Genomic DNA, 21,049 nt, shown 5'->3' with positions numbered 1-21,049 from the left:
TCCTTAAATTCCAGGGCATGGGTGGCGGCAGAAGAGCCTGCCACAGTGCCGGACCCAGCTGCCCCATGTCCCGCCTGACTCTCGCACCCCAACAGAGTCCGCTGGAGTTCAGCATGGTGTGAGCATCACCCAGCCAGGCCGAGGAGAGCCAGCTGGCCCCTGCCGCAGGTCCTGCTGGAGCCCTGCCGGCACTCACCCAGGATCTTGCTGATGCTGGAGTTGTGCATGTCCGGGAAAGCCTGCAGGATCTTCCTCCGCTCATCCTTGGCCCACACCATAAAGGCGTTCATGGGCCTCTTGATGTGGCTGCTGTTCCGGGACTCTGGGAAGTGGCGGGAGCCTGGGGGCAGGGGTGGCAAAGAGAGTCCTCCAGGGCTGGCAGAAAGAAACATCCCCTGCTTGACCGCTAGGGGGTGCTGGGAGGCTCCCAGAGGGGCCAGGAGCCCAGGACAGAAAGGGTAGAGACACACAGAAAGGGAGAGAAGGGGTTGGAAAGAGATGCAACCTGACCACCCTGGCCCTGGGGGAAGCAGAGGTGGGCCCTCCTGCCCGTCAGCCCAGTACCCAGAGCCCTCACCGTCCACATCGCAGCCCAGCATGGCTTCCTCCAGAGGATGCACACAGCTCTCCTCAAGCCGTTCCTTGGCTGGGGACGTGTCCAGGCTGATGAGGTCCTGGGGTTGACAGGGGCAACCTGCACATCAGCCCCCCTGTGTCACCCCACGGCCCTCCCCACCCCTCCCTCTGGTGGCCTCAGACTCTGTGCCTTCCACCTCTGGCTACTGTGTCTTCCCTGCTCCCAAGTGCAGGGCAGCGGGGACCTGTACCTTGCGGAAAGGGGTGCTAGGAGAGCTCTCTAAGGCCCCGCTGTGGCCGTGCAGCAGCTGTCGAGCATCCTGGATGGCTTTGGTGACAGCATCCCCTTCACCAAGAAAGCCTATGAGAGGGGGGAGGAAGAGAAAGGGAGGTCGGGGTCATGCCCAATTGCACTCCTGGGGTGGTGCTGCCTCTTGCCCTCCCAGGGCTGTTACCCTGCACATCCCCAAGGCGGCGCCACTGACATCAGCTGTGGTGCGGCGCCAATATACTGGAAACGAGAATAGTGTCCCCGAAATTGTGCGGCCCGGGGGCCTGAATACCCCAGGCCAGGGTGCCCAGACAGACACAGCGGGGAGAGGAGGGCGGGGATCTCCTGAGACTGGATGCTGAAACTGAAAGGGGCCGAAGACAGCAAGTCTAAGCCCCTGTTAGACTGTGACCTGGAGGGAAGGGACATGTCCCAGGTCCCGTCATGCCCCCTGGCTCCCCCTGAGAAGAGGGCCGATGGACAAGTGCGGGAGATAGAAAGCTTACCCAGAGGCAGACTTGGGGGGCTGGACTGCAGGTCCCGTGTGGGGGCCCCATGGCTGGGGGGTCCACAGTTGCTCATTTTCAGGCTCGGGGAGCTGGAGGTGTTGGGCAGCTCGGGGGCCTTGGGCTTGGCTGTGAGGTTCAGGGGCTGGGAGGGCTCCTGAGGGAGACCCAGAGGTCAGAGGGTGAGAGATGCCAAAGAGACCCCCATAGAGGGACGGAGGGGACATATGGTGACAGAGAGACAAGAATACCCAGAACAGACAAGGAGACAGAGAGGGAAAGAAGAGACAGAAGGAGCAGGTGAACAAGAACAGGCCCCACAGCCCCCGCAGTGGGCAGCCAGCCCTTGTATGCGAGGGAGGGAGCCCCGGCCAGTGAGTGGGCAGTACCTGCAGTGGGTGGTGGGCGGCCATGGTCCCAGGCCTCTTCACCACCTGGGCGGGGGGGCTGTGCAGCAGCTGCAGCGGATACTCCACTGTGGGAAAGGCGGCAAGGAGAAAAGTCCTGGATGAGCACAGAACAGCAGACGCCCTGCTTGACGAGGCCCCTGCAGCACCAAGTGGACAGAGGCTCCGAGCTGGCCCAGCCGGCTTCCGCCTCGGCCTTCCCCAGCCCGGAACGCGGCTGAGGGCTTCCTGTGCCCTCGCCCGGTGCCCTGCACGCTCCTGCCACCCCCCCACAGGCCCTGGAGTTCCAGCCAATGGTGAAGTAAGAACAGCACCCCACTCATTCTACCGATGCCTATAGCTTGTACCTACTACGTGCAGGGTACAAAAGCAGCTACCTGTGTGTCGCCCGTCTGATGTGCATTATCTCACAATAGCCCCTAGTGAGCAGCATATAATGGGCAATCAATACATCAACCCATTTTACAGATAAAGAAACTGAGACCTGGAGACCTTAAATGGGTTGCACATAGTTCATAAATGGGAGCACTGAAATTTTAATCCGGGTCCTCTGGACTCCACAGCCCATCCTTTCCCCTGGACATGGCCCTCTCTCTATTCTACCTAGCCTACCTCACTCTCCCTCGACAGGCAGCACAGAGGAGTTGACAGTGCAAGTGGAGAGAGAAGCCATGGATACAAATCACTAACCCCATGGCTGTGGTGATATGGGCTGTGTGGGTCGCATGCCAGAGAACTCTGTTCCATCTGGGGTGACTGGAGCAGCCTTCCAGGGGGAGGCAGGACATGAGCTAGTGCCTGCAGGCGGGCATGGAGTAGTGGAGTACTGGGGGGCCAGGTGGGCTCCAAGGCCCATGTAGGCTGAGCTCAGGAGTCTGGACTCCACGCTGTAGGCAGCACCATCTAAGGCTTGTGAGCTGGGGGGAGGCGCTGTTCACTCAGCTTCGGGAAGGGGCAGCCTGCAGGCCACCTGCTGGCTAGGATCCTGGAGCAAATGAAGCAGTCCAGGTCTTCCACCGCTTACACCTCCTGCCTCCCCTGTCCAGAAAGCACGTGCCTCCTCGCCACCCCTGGCCCTGCCCTCCCCACCCCTGCAGCTCTGGAGCTGCAATGGTTTGGTCCAGGTGCCCTGTCCTCCCCCCAGGCCCTCCCCCCTCCCCCATTCCCAGTCTGTCCGTCTCGTCCTGTGTGGTCCTCATCCCCTATCCCCCACCTGGAAACTTCCTCTGTGTTTCTCCTTCTCCCACCCTAGGGTCAGTGGGGCTGACCCATGAACTGTGCCCACAGCCCACAGGCCTCAGTGGTGGACCCACAGGAGCTCACCCAGGGGCATTTCCCCTGCCTTCTCGTGCGTGGAAAGGGAGAGTGGACCTGAGGGGGTTGACTTAAAGGCTGCTGCCCCTTCTGGGGAAATTATGGACAGCATCTCTGCCCTGCCCAGTGAATCAATGATCATGGCCAGTAATCCCATATCTGCCTCCGGCCCGCCGTCACAGTCCTAGCGCAAGCTGTCACCATCACTAGAAGCACCTCAACAGCCCCACCCAGTCCGGCCTCCAGCTGGCCCCCCATCCTGTAAGCCCCATCAGCGTGACAACACATCCTCCACTCAAATGTCACGGTGTCCCACATGCTACCAAATAATCCCCAGCCCCACACCCAGTCCCACCCGCCCTCCCAGCCGCAGCCCACAGCCCTGTCATGTGCTCCCCTCACCCCAGCGCCCCGCGCAGCTCCCTGCCTCAGGCGGGAGCCCTCTCCCGGCCTGCCACCCCGGCTCCTGGCTTCACCCTCACAAGTCCACTCCCCCAGGCCCCAGTCAAATGCAACCTCCTCAGGAAGCCTTCCCAGACTCCTCGGTCATTGGTATCCTGCTTTTCCCTCCACACACTAAATTCCTTGAGCTCAAAGTCCACATTTCATCACCCCTGTGGCTGCCTGACAACTCCACAGTGTCTGACATGGGGTTGGCACTCAGTCGGTGGTCACTGAATTTCAGTGACGGGGCAGAAGGCAAGAGTGGCATGGTCAGGCCAAGAACAAGAGTGTGAATTTGGGAGATGTATAATGCTCAGTTAACATTCAAGATATTAATATTCTGGTACAGGAAATGCCCCGGAGCTGGGGAGATCAGACCTAGATTGGCTACATCCGCTCATGTCTGGAAAGCACTTCATGGTTTTCAATGTGAAAACCACTTTTCATTCTCCCAGTGAGGTCCAGAGAGAAGGGATGATTCTTCCACGGGACAGCTCCAAAACTGAGGCCCAGAAAGGCCACCTGCAAATTACTGGGTGAGAGCAGCGCTGGGCCCCCGCCCTGCCCGCAGGAGGCCTCAGCCGGGGGCCCTCCCACACTCACCTGGTTTGCAGGGGATGGGCTGAATGGGCAAAGCCAGCTGCGAGTCAGGGCTGACAGGCAGAGGTTGGTGGCTCGGGGGGAAGGCCGGGATCATGACATAAGGCATGTTGATCTGCTGAGGGCAGAGAAATCCTATGTGAGTTCCTGGGGGCCCAAGCAGCTGCCCAGCTGTGGTCAGCCCTGGACACAGAGGGTGAAGGCAGAGATGAGAAGTACAGGGCCTGGGCAGGGACAGTCTTCAGAAGATCCAGCTGACTCCACGCCACTGTCTACCCACCCTCAAGCCCTGGCTGGGTAGGAAGGCCCCTCCCTTGACACAGGGGAAGAAGACAGGGGTAGGGCCTAGAGCAGAAATGAGCCCGCCTCCTGAGGGTCATGCCTGAGTGACTCCCCTGTCCCTCCCTGTCCCCAGCGCCTCTCCAGGCTGGTGGCAACCCCTCCACCTCCCGCTCTCCCACGCCTTTACCTGGATCTGCTGCTGCAGGAGGTTGATCTTATGCTGCTGCTGAATTAGCTGTTGCTGCTGCTTAGCGATCTGGCAGAGGGAAAGAGTTGGCAAAGGGGCCACAGGCATTAGGCCCCAGGACCCCACTCCCACAGAGCCTTCGCAGCCCCAAGCACACCCTGCCTTCTGCGGTAGCCACCATGCAGGGGAGCTGGGCGGGGAAGCAGCGGAACAGCCAACCTTCAGGACTGACTCTCTTTTTGAGGGCAGCTCGCCCTTCCCTCAGAGCCCAGGGATGGAGGTTGGGCAGGAAGCAGCCAGCTGCTCTTACTTGGAGCCCCTCAGCACCCCGCTACCCCCTGTCCCCCCAACAGGGCTTAGGAAGAGCCAGAGGTGGGAATCCTACAGCCCCTGCCCACCGCCCCTCCCGCACCCGCCCCAGGCTCAGCCTGCTCCCAAGGCGCTCCTCTCTGGGCCCTGACAGGCCCTTCCCCTGGAAAGAGCGCGACGCCGGGCCAGGCCCACCTGCTCCTGCTGCTGCCGGGCCAGCTCCATCTGCTGCTGCTGCTTCTCAAAAAGCATGGCGGCCATGTTCTTCTGCTCTGAGTGGGCCGTCAGGAGCTGGTCCCGCAGGGTGGACAGTTGGTGGATCATGACCAGAAGCTGCAGCTCCTTCTCTGCCAGGCTCTCCTGGGTCCCTGCTCCAGGGAAGCAGCACCACTGACCATTTGTTTGTTCATCTGTGCATCCTTCTGACACGTACTGAGCAACTGCTGTGCCCCAGGCCCTGTTAGGGGCTCAGCGACAGGTGACCGGGACATGAGCCTGGCCATGGAGGGGACTCCTCACCTGAATTAGGCTCTAGAAGTTCCCCACCATTAGCTGCCAATTCCAGCCCCTGGAAATGCTGGGGGTGAGGCCTCTCAGCCCTGGCCCAACTCTTGGACCGCCTTGAGTGCCCGGTGCCACAGGGTCAGGGTGGAGGGCCATCCCACAGGAGGGGCCCAGCGGGACACGCTCAGGCTTTGGAGCAAGACAGATCTGGGTTCAAATTCCCCATTCAGCCCACCCCGCCTGGGAGCTGGTGGGCCAGTTACCAAGTCATCTGCTCTTTAATCTCTAAATGAGCACAATAATCGTCACTTCACAGGGCTGCTGTGAGGGTTAGAGAGAATGCACATAAGCTCTTAGTCCAGATCTGGCACACAGTCCTCAACCAACAAACGTCACGGCTTCCCTGCCCCCCAGTGCAGCCAACGGCAGATGTGGGGGTGTGCTCCTACACGCCAAGCCACAGACCACCGCATTAGAATCACTCAGGCAGCCTCTGAAAAATACAGCTGCCCAGGCCTCCATCTTATAAGCGGTGTTTTTAAACATTTCACTCCATGCACTAAAGAAAGAGTATCATTTCCATTCCCTGAAGTAACAGCATGCTGAATGCATCTTGCAAGTAGCTTGTTGGAAACATCTGTATTAAATGTGTTCTTAATCACTTCACTACGTTCAGTACAGAGGGGGCATCTTCTGGGGCTCTCATTCAGCAGGCAGGGTGGGGCTGGGGCATCCGCACTGTCTTACGGTCCCCTCTGTGGTGTGGCCGCACTGGGAAGATGACCACTCTGAAGAGGTCAAGCAGGAGCCTCCAGCACTTCTCATTCACTCCGTGCCTAGAATTAACTTTCAGCAGTGAGAGGGAACGTTCGGCTCACTTTGTAGGTGGATCTGGCAAGTGTCAAGGATGCTCGAGGTCACAAGGGTCCCTGGTAAGAGGTGGAGCCGAAACCCACACTCATGGGATCTGATCCCTGCCTGCCAGGCCTTGCCTGCATGGGAGTGAGCCAGACCCAACGCAGAGGCCCAGGTGAGGGATGGTGCTGACCTCCAGGGCCAGGCAGGAGGCAGAGTGGTGCAGGCCAGGGATAGGGCGCCAGGAGCCCCCGCAACTGCCCCACAGGCCCAGACTGCATGGCCAGGCCAGAAAAGGGGAAGGGCTCACACATCCCTCCCGCCCAGCCCAGGGGCCCTCACCTTTGACATCTTTGGTTTCCACAGAGCTCCTTCCCAGAAACTTCTCCTTCCAGTCACTGGAGAGCAGCTTCTCGATGGCTGGTACAACTAGAAGAGGATGAGGGATGGGGAGCAGCCATCCTCACGCCTCCCGCCCGGGACCCTACCTCTCACCAGGGTAGATATTGTACCTTCTTTTAAATTTCGGTTGAAGTCCAGCTTCTCCTGGCTTCCAGAAGCAGCCTCAGAGCCTCCTGGCCTCTTGGGTTCTGGGGACCCATTGCTCTCCGGGGAGCTGCAGTCCTATAAGACATGCTGAATGTCACTGTCACCGCCAAGAGAAGAGGAGCAGACTACAGGGGGCTGAATGCCCAGAGCTGTGCACCCTGAGGGAATCTCAGAGTCCGCCCGGCCCCCAGGAGGGCCCTGCCTCCCCACCTCCCCACCTCCCCACCTCCCCACCTTTGCTTGATAGAGTGAAAAGAACAAAAGGTTTGAAGACGAGAGAGCTGCATTCCAGCCCAGGCTCAGAGACTCACAAGGTGCTGGACTCACGTGAGTCCCTGACCGTGTCTGACCCTGACTTCCCTCTGCTGGAAATGGACACACTAACACCTCCCTCCTCCCTGTCATGGGGTTGTTGCTGGGATCAAAAGAGTTAATGCACATAAATGAGGTCTGCCACCACAGAGTCAGGGGCCAACAGCCATAGATTAATTACCACTCCATTGCAGACACCCACCGCTCCAGCCAGGCGGTTGGTTATTCCCAGGGCCACCACCTCAGCCCTCCTTAAGACACCATCCCCTCTCCTCTTTTCATCTGAGTCTGCTCCATTCTTTAAGACCCCGCTTGAGGCCCTCCTCCTCCAGGAAGTCTTCTCTGATCACCACCCAACCTCCTAACCTCCTCCCACACACTCCAGGCTGCATCCCTTCTCAGAGCCCTAAAACTCTCATTTGCACTCATTTGGCTTTTAATTGTATACTCCCTTTTTATATCTCTTGCATGGAATCATAGAGTTTTTAAGAGCTGCAAGAATCCTTATTGCTCAGGTAGCTCGCCTCCTTCACTGAAGGACGAGGAGCTGTACTGTCTTTAACAGAGATTTGATTCTGGCCTGGGTAATAAGGCTGATTTTCTTAAATTAAATGAAAAGGCTGGTATTTACCTTTAAGCGAAACTTTGAGCATGTACATCCTCTCTCTCCAACTAGTCCTCGGGGGTAAGGACTGAGTCACACAGGGTGAGCAGTTACTCTCAGCTGACTGAGTCCATGTCCTGCGTGGACAGGTGGCCTGGCTCCCAGCACCAGACTGAACTTGGCAGCCCCTCCCCAGTCACCTAAGTCTTGTCCCAGAAATGAACATTTCTGCCTGCCCCTCTGCCCAGCTGGGGGGTGGGTGCCTGCTAGCGCACAGGCCAGGGATGGCACATGGGTGTGGGGCACAGAGGCAGGGTGGGGACACTGACCCAGGAGCCCCTGGGAAAGTGTTAGGCACCTGGGCTGGAGCTTGGGGGTCAGCACCATCCTGGGGGGCCCGGGCTGGGTCTCCAGGGTGGGGTTCAGCTGCAGTGGCCAAGCCCTGGGGGGCCTCCTGGCAGGGCTCCTTCTTCCCCTCTGACTTGACAGTACAATTCACCATGGTGCCAACGCCATCCAGGGCCAGCTGCGCAGAGCCGGGGCTCCTCATGGACATTCTGAGGGAAGAGGGGTGGGTGAGTGAGGCGAGTCCCGAGCCCCAGAGCCAGCGACTCCACCATGCCCCCAGCCCCAAAAGGCACGCTCATGCAAAATGTGAGCCTCCATTTGGAACCCCACTGTGAAAAGCAGAAAAAATCGTCCTGCCCCTTTTTTTTTTTTTTTCTTAAATTGGAGGGTCCAGAGAAGACTAGGCCCAACCTTTGGCACACCTGCCTGTTGGAGGGTTGGGACTAGTGGGTTGATGGGTTCACCTAAGGAGGCCAGAGATTGTCAACTGGCTGTTTCTGAGCCCTACAAAGCCAAGATTATATCTACACGTATGTGTCTGTGTATGTTTGTATAAATACATATTTGTAATTAGTTACCAAAACTTAAAACTGAGAGATATCACATAAAAGTCTGGATTTGAACTTCTCTTAAAGTTGGTCTGTGGCATCCACTGGCTGGAACTGAGTAGCAGTTACTCCTTATGGACAGGCCAATTTTCCTGCTCTCCACTACTCCCTACCACTCCCCAAAAGGGAAACCAAGTATCAACTACCCTATATAACACATTTATCGTTTTTCTTATAGTAGAGAAGATAAAAGTGAATGATTTCTTATACCCATGTATTCTTATATCCATTTTATATCTACCAAAAATGGGAAAATAAATAAATTGAGAGATGAGTGGTTTTAAGAAAAATATTTTCTCCTATCTAGCTAGAGTCTCTCCTGTAGAATTTGGCCCCTGGGAGCATTTGCAATCCCTGGGATAAGCAGAGACTCTGCATGCACTGCTCCCATCACTGCCGCCACTCCTGTCACACCACCGCCTGGACACCTTGAGGAGCTGCAGTCACGAGCGTTCGGTGGCCGTGCCAGGCTCAGGGCCAGGGCAGCACATGCCCACAGCTCACCTGCTCACCCTCCAAAGTCACTGAGACAAGCCCATGGGGGGACACAGCAGGTTCCAAGTATGCATGGGTCCTGCCTCAGCTACTCGATGGCTACAGAGTGACCTTGGGCAAGTCACTTAAGCTTCCAAACCTCAGTTTGCTCATCTGTGAAGTGCACGGTCGCGAGGGCTGTGAACTGATCTTTACATGGTGCTTAGAACACTGTGGGGCCTGGTTCCACCACTGCTGGTTGGGAGGCGGCATGAGGACCCGCAGCCTCAGCACCGCCTGGGGGCTTGTTTGAGGGGCAACGTCCTGAGTCACCCACAAATCCGAATCTCTGTGGGTGGAGCCAAGGATCTGTTTTAACAAGCTCTCCAAGTGTTTCTGATACACACTAGTTTGAAAAGCATTGTTAAATAAAATTTTTAAAAAATTGGGGGGGCACTAAATTTTTAAGAGAGGGGTGTAAGGCAAAAATCAGATATAGTAAATCCCCTTAAATTAAATTGCAGGTGCTGTATTTGTATGTTAGAATAAAATGTTTCTCGTAACGTATAATGAATAACACTGTGCCATCTACCACAGGGCACATGGACAGTACTTCACAGTAAATAACTGAGAGCATCATAGGTGATTAAGATGGATTTGATTTGATCCCATCCTACAGATCTGACCAGACTCGACTCTCCTGCCACTTTCCGAGGGCAGGTGCCCTGGGCGCTGGCGCGGGGCCCAGGAGAGGGCACTGCAGAGCGAGCAGAGAGGGCCATTCCTGCCCCTAAGAACACCTGCCCTGAGAAAAGCAGAGCGCCCCGCCCAGCCGGCGCGGCCCCCCACCACCCAGGGCCCGGAGAGCGTCCGGGAAGCGGCGGCTCCGCCCATCCGGGCGCAGGGCGGGGCGCGGGCTGGAGCAGGGCGTCGGGAGGGGCGTTATCCTGAAGCTGAGGGCAGCAGTTACATAACAAACCCACCCCGGGCTCAAGCTGTGAATTAATCAAACCGCTGAAAATAAAACCTTCCTCTCAGGAACTTCAGACAAAAGAAATGAAAACAACCAGGCTGGCTGGAAAATAAAAGGCAGCAGCGCTGAAAGGGGGACAAAAGGAAACCAGACAATAGGGTGGTGGACAAAGGCAATAAAGCCGGAGGAAGCCTGACAGGCGGACGAGGCGGCCCGCGGGCTCCGGCCCCGCCGCCGCGCCCACGCCCACGCCCGCCGCCCGCCGCAGGCTCGGCCTGAGCCCCTGCCCCGCCGCCCGGCCCGCGGCCTCCCCGCTCCCACGGCGGCGCCTCGCCTCCCGCTGCGCCGCGGCCCGCGCCCCCCAGCGCCCGACGCAGCCCCCAGCGCGGGATGCGGCCCCCAGAGCGGGATGTGGCCCCCAGAGAGGGATGCGGCCCCCAGCGCGGGATGCGGCCCCCAGCGCCCGACGCGGCCCCCAGCGCGGGACGCGGCCCCCAGAGCGGGATGCGGCCCCCAGCGCCCGACGCGGCCCCCAGCGCGGGATGCTGCCCGAGGCCGCAGCGGTCGCGAAGGCCTGCAGGCGCGACCGGGCGGGAGCGAGGAGGGACCACCGCCCTGATACCCCGGCCGCCTGGCAGCGCCAGACCTGTGAACACGCCGGTGTGAAACACCAGGGTTCGAAGGCCCGGTGCGAACACTGAATGTGAGATAGCTCATTAATAATTAGCTATTGAGGAAATTATATTTTAGATACTTTGGTTAAATAAAATATATTGTTAAAGGGCCAGCCGGAGGCTAGTGGTTAAGTTCACGTGCTCCTCTTTGGCGGCCGGGAGTTCAGGGTTCGGATCCGGGGCGGACCTACACACTGCTCATCAGGACACGCTGTGGCGGAGGCCCACGTATAAAGCAGAGGAAGATAGGCACGGATGTTAGCTCAGGGCCAACCTTCCTCAAAAGAAAAAAAAATTAATTTCACCTGTTTCTTTTTACACTTCTTAACCTAACCACTAGAAAATTTTAAATTACTCATGTGGCTCGCATTCTGTTTCTGTTGGGCAGCCCTGCATGAGGACATCTCCCTCTGAGCTTCAATGGCTTTTTCTACCCCCACCTCTCCAGTACCTCCAGTCGGACACTGGGGATTATCTTTACAGTGGGGAGCCTGCCGCCTGGGGCGCCCAGTGGCTCGTCCTCGCCTCTGGCACAGGGCCTGGAAACAAAGAAAAGGGCCCCTGGTGACCAGCCCGGCTGGTTTGGAGGTGTCAGCCTGCTCCCAGGGCATGCCATCCGCCAGATCAGCCTGCCAGACCCTGCTGCCCAGACAGGCCTCCGCCCCAGGCGGCTGGCCCGCTGCCGGCACCTCACGGGCTCCGGGTAGGACCCCTTTGTAAATGGAGAAGCAACAGCACAGGCCTGATGCGCTCTCTGGGTCTCACCCTTGGGGGAGAGGCCCTTGGGCACCTGCTTTCCTCCGTGTCGCCTGCCCTGAGCCCTGCTCCTCTCCCTGCCCTCCTGAAGCCTCGAGGCCCACAGAGAGGAAGCTTCTCTGAAGAGCATCAGTGCCAGGTCTGCCCCTAACCATCCCGCCTGTGTCCGCAGGGTGCAGAGCAAAAGCGGCACGTGGTGAACTGAACATGAAGCCCTGCTCTGTCACTCGGCCGCTGACGGTCCCTGCACAGGTGGCTTCCCCTCTGCAGGCTCTGCCCGTAAAACGAGGGCACCTGGGGGAGGGGAGGGTCACTAGAACAGAGTCTGGAAAACAAGGCTTTTGAGTTCACCAACCTGGGTCCAAATTCCTGGCCTGCCACCAGCTGACTTGTGTGGCCTTGGGCCTCTCTCTCCTCCTCCGTATAATCGGGATCATAACCCATATCTCACAGGCGGCCAGGAAGATTACATTATACAGGATGAGCAGCTATTAAGTTGTCATATAGCCCAGGATGATCCCAGAGCCAGGCGGCTGAGAGAAAAGTATCTGGGGTCAGACAGACCTGGGTACATTGGAATCCCAACTCTGCCCAATTAATCACTATGCAGTCCTGAGCAAGTGACTTAACCTCTCTGAATCCGTTTCCTCAGTAGACTGGGAATAAGAAAACCCAAAATGAAGGGGTGAACCTTCCAGTAACACACCAGAGCCTGTAAGATATGCCTGTTTTACTTTCTCATGGCACCCAAAACTTGGCCTTCAAAGTCCTTATCACAGTTGGTAATGACACCTTACATGCCCTATTTATTTCTGACTCGCCTGAGAACCCACCCAACCCCACCAGGGCACTGTGAAGATATACCTGTTTGTGCTCATCCCTGTAGCCCGGGGACTAGCACCGTGCCTGGAGCATCGGAGGCACTCAATAAATAATCGTGCAGTGGTCAGAGAGTATCCTAGGTCAGAGTGGCCTACAGCTCAGCAGCAGAGCACAGGCAGCCCTAGCGCAGGAGAAGTGACAGCTACGGTCCTCATCTTTATCAGGAGGATGCTGCTCTCTGCCCTTGCTGCCCGCACCCCTACCTCCACACCCAGTTATTCTCAGCCGCCTCTTCCTCGCGTCTCAGCTCTTCCTACGAGTGACCTAAATCCCCCAGCAGCAAAGCAAGGCCTCCTTCATTTTGACCACGGGACAGGTAAGAAACAGTTTCCATACTTCTCAGATTTAAAGACCCTGTTGGAGTGTTCCCTTAAGTCTCTTCTTTTCCAGAGGCTAAAAGCCCCTCGAATTCCCTTACCCCTTCCTTAAAAAGCATCCTCCATGCCTCAGTAGTCCATGTGGTTGCTCAGGAGGTTGTTTTTTTCTTTTAAAGTCTTTTTTTTTTTTTTCCTGAGGAAGATTAGCCCTGAGCTAACATCTGCCAATCCTCCTCTTTTTTCTGAGGAAGACTGGCCCTGAGCTAACATCCGTGCCCATCTTCCTCTACTTTATATGTGGGACGCCTGCCACAGCACGGCTTGCCAAGCGGTGCCGTGTCCACACCCAGGATCCGAATGGGCAAACCCCAGTCAGCCAAAGCGGAATGTGTGCACTTAACCACTGTGCCACTGGGCGGGCCCCGCTCAGGAGGTTTTAAGGTCAGCAGCCACAACCTCCCCTCTCCCCAGATGCCCAGAAGCCAAAGACCCTGGGTGCCTGGGAGATATGAATCACTGGGCTCCCCTAGTTCCCACCTGGGTCCTGGTCACAGGCCACCAGCCACAGGACACTCCACTGGCCTCCCACTCACATGGAAGTGCTCCTGTGTACCTGACCTCCTCCCTCTCCCCCAGCCTTACTCATATTTTATAAATAGAGAAACTGAGGCCCAGAGAGGCCAAGTTCACATGGCTTATTTGGGCAGTACTGTTTCAGGACTTCAGAGTCAGAGGAACTTCAACAAGCTGGGACACGGGACAGCAGCCCTGCACTGCCCCCCTTCCCTTCTTGGGCACCCACCCCACAGGCCCTCTGTTGCCTTCCCTCTCCCCAGCCGTATCGTACCTGAGCATCCTAAGAGACGAAGGCCCCTGGGAGTGAGGGCTCCGGCCAGCCTCACCCTGATGCTGTGGAGCCTGGAGTCTCGGAGCCTGTGAGGCCCCAGGGCCCCTGAATCCAGCGCCCAGGATGAGGCATGGAGAGGCACCTGCCCTCCAGAGGCCCAGTGGCTCAGAGCATGGCTTCTAGGCAACAAGGTAGACTGCAGGCGTGATCCTTTCCCTTTCCTCAGCCCCAAACCAACCCTCTCCCAGCCCCTCAGACCCCCACCCACCACAGGCGCACACACACCGAGCCCCTTTCTACCCAAAACAAATCACCAGCCACTTCCTCTCCCAGTCGGCCAACAACCAGCCCAGCTGGACTGGCATCAAAGGAGTGTTCACTCGCAGCCCTTCCCCCTCCACAAGACAGCCCCCCCAGCCAAAATGTCGAGATGCAGATAAAGACAGAGATCAACTCCAGTCATCGGAGCATGACAGTGACTCAGACTCAGGGGTACAGGAAGACAGCCTAAACAGACAGCAGACCCTTGAGGAGGGCCAATGACCACACTTCCCCACTGGGCACCCAGCAAACCCCTCGACTGCAGGCTCCCACTCCCAAGCTGGCCCTGAGCGGGTGGAGACAAGGGGCATCTCCAGGGAGAGACCCTCGCGGCAGGGCTGGGGCTGGGCCTGCGTCCCAGGGGAATGGCACTTCCTCTCAAAGCCCAAGAGAGTCAGAGCCTCGGGCAGCCCTACACAATGGCCTGAGGCGTGGATGCCCCACCGGTGCCCGTGCCACATCCTGCCATTCTTCTCCCAGGCCGCACCCTACCACCCTTCCTGGCTACGCCCGATCCTATCTCTGATGTTTACTCAGAGCTGGGAGCTGGGCTGGCTGCAGGCTGGGGACAAAGCTTTCCTGAGAGGCCCCCTCACCCTCTCTGGCCTCTGTGGGCCTTGGTGGGTATCAGACCCTGGGTGTGGCCCAGTCTGGTCTAGCCAAGCTCAGGGAGAGGCCACAGCCAACACCCCTAGTCCCTGGGCTGTTCCCAGGCTGGCCACGATGGTATTCATCTGGTAGAGTGGCCACCACCAGCCAGCCAGAGTCTCTGTGAACTCCGCACTCCTGCAAAAACAGGCAGCTCCCCCTCCCCCCACCTCTGGCACAGCTGACCCCCAGCTCAAGGGCACACAGGACCGAAGAAGCTGGGGAGAGACTGCAGCTGTGGTGTCCCATCCACTGCCCCGTCCGGGTGTCAGGCCTCTGAGACACTGAGTCTTCTCCTAGCCCAGGGGGAGCCCAGGAAAAGACCGAAGGCACAGCTGGAGTGCTGGGGGGCTCCCAGGGGCACTTGTGCCTGCTCTACCAGCCTGAGTAAAACTGGGAAGAGGTAACAGGGTCTCTGGGAGTCCCTTCTCTGGGGGCCTTCCCGCCTGCAGGGCCTGATGCTGTCTCTGGCCCCTCCCACGCAGCTGCAGGCCCTGTCCTTGTCTCCCAGTGGCCTGTCCGAGCCTATGCCCTGGACAGGGGAATGTGTCTGGTCCTCTGTGGGAGCGGGGTGCGGCCCAGGGCCAGTGCACAGCAGAAATGGGACTGCTGCAGCTGACTGACTGGCCTCCCTTTCGGGATAGCCCTGAACATTGACCAAAGGAAGGGGAGGCAAAAAGCACGCACGACAGAGCACTCGCTGGGGTGCACGCCCTGAGCGAGGGCTCCCCACTCACTTCCCCGTCTGCCCAGGCCCCGTGGAGGTGGCATCTGAAGCCAGGCCTCACTGCTGCCACAGCCACGTCTAGCCATGTGCTGGCTGATGCCCTGGCCACTGTCCTTCCACGCCAGACTGCAGGATCCAGTCCAGCAAAGACAGATCCGCCACTGACTTCACTGCTTACACGATTCTAGTTGCTCTCAACTTGAGTCACAGCCAAGGAAGAATGAGACCAAAGAAACCAAGGCCACTTTGGGTACTTGGGGGGAAGACGTGACGTCTCAGAACCTTAGTTCCCTTGTGCAAAATGGAGATTCCGATGCCTGCTCTGTGACTAGAAGGCAGCATACACTTAAAGAATCTGGCATGGAATATACATTCAGAGGAGAAGCGACCTAAAGCAGGAAGGATGTCTCTTCCCCCCACCCCAGAGCCCCGGGGAGCAGGACAACCGCCCTGCCTTCCTCCCCAGCAGGCCGGGCATGTCCGGCTCTCCAGGAGGCAGGCAGCTGGGTGTGACCCTCCAGCACTGCAGGGAGCATCCTGGCATGGCTACAAGAGACAGGCCTTGTTGGCACCTAGGTGTGAGTGAAGCCCAGCTCCACCACATACCACTGTGGGACCATGGGGAAGTTCCAGTGTCTCCATCCCTAATGGAACAAATAATCACTATCATAGAATTATTGAGAGGACTGAATGTGAAATTTGTAAAGAGAAAAAAGAAGGTTTGCTTCCTGAACCCTCCTCCCACCTCCCCACCTCTGCATGGCCAAACCCACAGAAACCCCACGGCCAAAGGACACGAGAGTGTCTTCTCCATCCGCTCACTGTAGGTCTCCCTCTCTTTGACGCTGTCTCACAACCTGCTTAGGTTGTCTGCATTTCTGTCAGTGTCCCCATCAGCCTGGAATCTCCCCTGGCCGGTGCCGACACCTGAGTCAGGCACTCGGGCCCCACATGGTGCGAAAGGATCGAATTTGCCAAGGAAACCCCACATACTCAGCACCCCTGCTTATCTGGCCAAGCCACTGCACCTTCCCTCCCCGGGCTGATGACACAGAAGCTCTGCAGAACTCTCGCACTCCGCACTCCAGAGCCCAGGAGGGTAAAGTGGTGCTCTCTTCACCCCTGCAGTCCCCTGCCAATCCCAGAGGGGACAGGAAGGAGACTAGAGGGATGACCACAGAGGGGAAAAGGACAGTGGGAACAGCCTGAAAACAGCCTGTTGTACTCAGCAGCTGGATGACACCTCATTTGTGCCAGATGGTCCTCCTACCATGCTGGGGTGGGCTGGGCAGCATTTGGCTTCTGCTTGATGACAAGTCTAAGCCATGTGGACTGAGCTGTCATGGTGCATGGTGACACGGAGGCTCTGGAGACACATGCAGTTGGTTCACACCCCGGCACCCCTCTTGCAAGCAGCATGGATAGGCCAACTTATTCAATCCTCTCAGCCTACAGCTTCCGTTATCTACAAATGGGACTAGTAACAAATACCCAACAGTGTGCTTGCAAGGAGTAAACAAGGGAATATAGGTAGAGCGGCATGCAGAGCAGCTGCGATGCGCATTTTCATCAGGATGTAGAGCTGGAGGGTGGGGGAGCAGTCACTGGACCCCACACTGCTCCCAGGAGGCACCCACAGAAGGCCTGAGACCAACCTCTCTACACCTCAGATTCTCCATCTGTAACGGGGGTTAACGATGCCTCTGTCTCGTGGTTGCTGGAGAATTAGTAAGTATTGTATATAATACACACAACGCTGGGCACAAAGCAGATTGGCACTTGGTATTATTGTGGTTGAATGAATGAATGAATGTGCTTCCAGGGAACCTCCACCAGCCAGAGCACTCAGCCCCAGACCCAGGATATGTTTCCAAGACCCTTCTTATTAAAGGCATTCCAAATATCGGCCTCCACACATGTGATCCCATAGCCCCCTCTCAAAGCGGGCACCTCCACGCTATATCCGGGGATCCCGAGGGCCCAGGAAAGGTATCTGACTCTTTCTCTAGTTCCTCTCCTCTTCCTGCCTCAGCTGCCCACCGCAGAGGCAGGGGAAATGGGTCTGCGATTGACATGGGTAGGTGACAGAAGAAAGAAAGAGCAGTCAGTAAATGCCAGTCACCAAGAAGGCCATCAGTCAGTGTTGACAGGAACACAGCCTTGACCCCAGAAGGTGAGCATGCAGATAATCAGCATATAAACTTGGCCTCATCCTCTCCTCCCTGGGATGTACCTCCCTAAGGCTCTACAAAAGATACACCTTGAGAGGAGGTCTGGGGGCTTCCAGAGGGGTCCAGGCCTCCAGCTCCGCAGCAGCAGCAGCAGCAGACAATGGAGAAACAAGGTGATGGGCAGCCCGGCAGTCATGGCAGCCGGGCCCATGGGCGGGCCCCGGGCACAGTGGCCTTACCTCTGGGCACCCGCTCAGGTCTGCTGCTTCCCCCACCGCCTGCCCGTCTCCACCCCAGGGGTTCTGGGTGGGAGGCCCCCCAGGCCTTGTGTGAGTCTAATCACCGCCACCTCCCCCACGACAAGCTCGCTCATCGGAAACCCCAATTCAGCAGCTCTTGCTCAGGCAGCATTCATTCTTCCAGCGAACAAAGTGTTCCGTTCCTTTTCTCCGCAGAGGCCGTGTTTCCTCTCCCATTATCTACCCCATCGGCAGCCGAGCCTGCCGCAAAAGCAAAATTTCTTCTTTCTTTTTGTTATTTTCATGGTCCCCTTTATTTATGGGAGGTTGTTTTTTCTTGGCTTTGGCTCCTTTTCAAAGGGCCGGGAAGCAAGGGGAGGAGAGAAGCACCGTAGTTAGTTCTGAGCTCTTTGAAAATGCTCATCAAACATCCCCAAGGCAACCAGCCTGCACCCCAGTCTGCCAGGGACCTCACCTTCCAGCAGCAGCACCCTTTGGAAACAGAGGCAGGACCACCTCAACCAAGAAAAGAGCCCGATGCGGCCCGGGGGAAGGATGCAGTATGCTTCTGGGTGGGATCTTGACATCTGGAGCCACAGGACTAATAATAAAAAAGCAATAATGGTGACACTCAAAGTATTTAACAAGTGAGTGACAGGCACTAACCAATTTCACGGGACTCTTGGGACAGTCAGATGAGCTGGCAGATGCCAACCACAAACAACTGGTCATCACTCTGGTAAGTACCAGCCAAAGACCCCTCTGAGCACAGCTAACATCTACTGAGCATTCACTGTGTGCCAAGCACCACTGGAATCACTTTTACTTGTTCCAATTTATTTAATCTTCACAATAATCATCTGAGGTATATGGCATTATCATCTCCATTTTACAGATGGCAAAACCAAGGCACACAGGTGATTTGAGCCAGGCAGCCTAGCATCAGAATCCACATCTCAGGGAGCTGGCCCCGTGGCCGAGTGGTTAAGATCGCGTGCTCCACTTTGGTGGCCCAGGGTTTCGCTGGTTCGAATCCTGGGCGCGGACAAGGCACCGCCCATCAGGCCATGCTGAGGTGGCATCCCACATGCCACAACTAGAAGGACCCAAAACTAAAATACACAACTATGTACTGGGGGGCTTTGGGAGAAAAAGGAAAAATAAAATCTTTAAAAAAATACAAAAAAATCCACATCTCCACCACACAACAGGAACAGAGCACCCAGATTGCTCAGTGTCATCTACAGGGACCAGCCCGTTTAATTCTCCCAACAGTCCTGTGAAACAGTCACTCTATCATCTCTGTTTTGCCAGTGAGGACAGAGAGGCTTAAGGAGGCTAAGCAGTTGCCCAAGGTCATAGCCAGCAAGGGCTGAGCAAGACACTGAACCCAGAGACTGGCTCTCGAGGCCCTTTCGTTAAGCACTAGATTATACTGGCTTCTCTTCCACTTGTCTGAGGTTCCAAAAGCCACTGAAAGTCATCTCCTGGAGTCTGAATCACCTGTCCCCACCCCTAGCCTCCGCTGGGCCAGTGCTGATCCCATGATCGGGCTCAAGGGACCCAGGCAGGTCCTAGCTGAGTTGATGCGAGAGAAGTCAAAGGCAAACTTGGGGCCAACAAAACCTTGGTTTCCCAGGTTGCAGGCCTCACTCACTCCTGCCAGCCACCCGGGGAGACCAGGTCAAAGGCAGTGGAGTCGCAATGCGGCCTCCCCACACCACTCACAGACATACGACGACTCATAGCCAGGGTCCTACCCAGAGCATCTTGCGAGGGCATGAGGGCAGCACTGGGAGAGCTCAGGGCTGCCCCAGGGCCACCGCCTTCACAGCCATCGCTTCTGCTCTGTTCTCCAGCCGTCCTCAGGCCATCTGTCTATCCCAGGCCTCCACTCCTGCTTCCTGGGCTTCCCATTCCTGCCCGACTCTCACCAGCATCGAGCAGAGCTGTGCACTTGCAACACATATGCCTAATAAAGGACTGCGTCACTCTTATTATCAATTTCTTTCTGAATATAAAGGAATGTGTGCCCATTGTAGAAAATCTGCAAAATTTAAAATAACAAAGAAAACAGAAAAATTAAAAAGTCACCCATTTCCCATCAATCCAGAGGCGGCCACTGATGACAATTTGGCATATTTCCATCAAATCTTTTTACTATGCGTAGTTTTCTTGTTCATCACTGAGCCCATAAGCAAGTTTGTATACTACTTCCCCCCAACACACTTAATAGCACCTCGGGGGAGTTTTCATGTTACTAAAAATTGGAAATTATTAAAAATTTTTATGAAGCCATTTGTAATGGTTGCACATCTTCCCCTTTAAATCTCCTATTACTAGAACCTCCTCATCCCCAAGTCACCCACCCTCTCTGGACAACTCTGGTGGGGCGGGGCCACTCAACTCCTTTGAAAACAGGGAAGGAAAGGGGCTGACAATCAGCGGAGAGGGAGAGGGCCACGCAGCAGCAGCACCTCGTCTGCCTCCTCTTGATGGGCGGGGGCACAGTAGCAAAAGGGGCACAGGAGGGAGGCGGGAGGCGGGAGGCTGGAGGCCCCGGTGGGCCCGGAAGCTGGGCCCAGGCCCTACCTGCTTCTGCAGGGGGAGGGCATGCCTCAGCACTTCTCAGGGCCTGACTTCCCCTTAAAAAGATGAAGACCACAACAGATACCACTTCACACCCATTACAAAGAAAAAAGGAGTGTGGGCAAGGATGCAGATAGCAGCTGGTGAGAATGTAAAATGGTGCATCCGCTGAGCAAAACAATATGGCAGTTACTCAAAAAGTTAAACACAGAACTACCATAGGATCCAGCAGTCCCACTTTGGGCTGCACACCCAGAAGTAAAAGCAGGGGCTTGGAGAAATACGGCACACCCTGTTCATACAGCATTCCCCACCACAGCCGAAAGGCGGAAACAACCCAACAGGCCGCAGTGGGACGAATGGACAAACAAAATGTGATTATGTATGTGTGCGTATATATACACACACACGCACGATGGAATATTATCAGCCTTAAAAAGGAAGGAAATTCTGACACATGCTACAACACAGATGAACCTTGAAAACATTATGCTAAGTGAAATAAGCCAGACACAGACTAATATTTTGTAATTCTGCTTCTATGAAGTACCTGGAATAGTTAAATTTACAGAGACAGAAAGTAGAACAGAGGTTACCAGGGGCTGGGGAGAGGGGCAAAGGGGGAGTCATTGTTTAAGGGTGACAGAGTTTCAGTCTGGGATTATACACAAAGTTCTGGAGATGGATGGTGGCAATGGTCGCACAATGTGAATGTACTCAATGCCCCTGAACTGTACAGTTAAAAATGGCTAAAA

At 56.4% G+C, this 21,049-nt stretch overlaps 1 protein-coding gene across 8 annotated transcripts in view; it reads right to left on the bottom strand.

Annotated features, from left to right (window-relative positions):
- Positions 1–21,049, bottom strand: part of SOX13 (SRY-box transcription factor 13) — a 41,049-nt gene that overhangs the window by 3,567 nt on the left and 16,433 nt on the right. For 3 of the 8 annotated variants that reach the window (XM_014739492.3, XM_070266442.1, XM_070266438.1), the window contains exons 2-12: positions 8,079–8,277; positions 6,768–6,879; positions 6,598–6,684; positions 5,092–5,264; positions 4,588–4,656; positions 4,122–4,236; positions 1,743–1,828; positions 1,354–1,510; positions 828–937; positions 578–674; positions 197–340 (exon numbers count right to left, since the gene is read on the bottom strand). In XM_014739492.3, the coding sequence (XP_014594978.1) occupies positions 197–340; positions 578–674; positions 828–937; positions 1,354–1,510; positions 1,743–1,828; positions 4,122–4,236; positions 4,588–4,656; positions 5,092–5,264; positions 6,598–6,684; positions 6,768–6,879; positions 8,079–8,276 (1,348 nt within the window). In that variant the 5' untranslated portion in view covers position 8,277. Of the gene's footprint in view, positions 1–196; positions 341–577; positions 675–827; positions 938–1,353; positions 1,511–1,742; positions 1,829–4,121; positions 4,237–4,587; positions 4,657–5,091; positions 5,265–6,597; positions 6,685–6,767; positions 6,880–8,078; positions 8,278–13,599; positions 13,966–21,049 lie in introns of those variants that run through there. The other 5 variants (XM_070266443.1, XM_070266444.1, XM_070266440.1 and 2 more) reach the window with 3 other exon arrangements.

The sequence above is a fragment of the Equus caballus genome, chromosome 5, assembly GCF_041296265.1.
Source record: "Equus caballus isolate H_3958 breed thoroughbred chromosome 5, TB-T2T, whole genome shotgun sequence".
Lineage (NCBI taxonomy): Eukaryota > Metazoa > Chordata > Mammalia > Perissodactyla > Equidae > Equus > Equus caballus.
The sequence above is the reverse complement of the archived record's forward strand: the minus strand, read 5'-3'. Positions and strand labels throughout refer to the sequence as shown.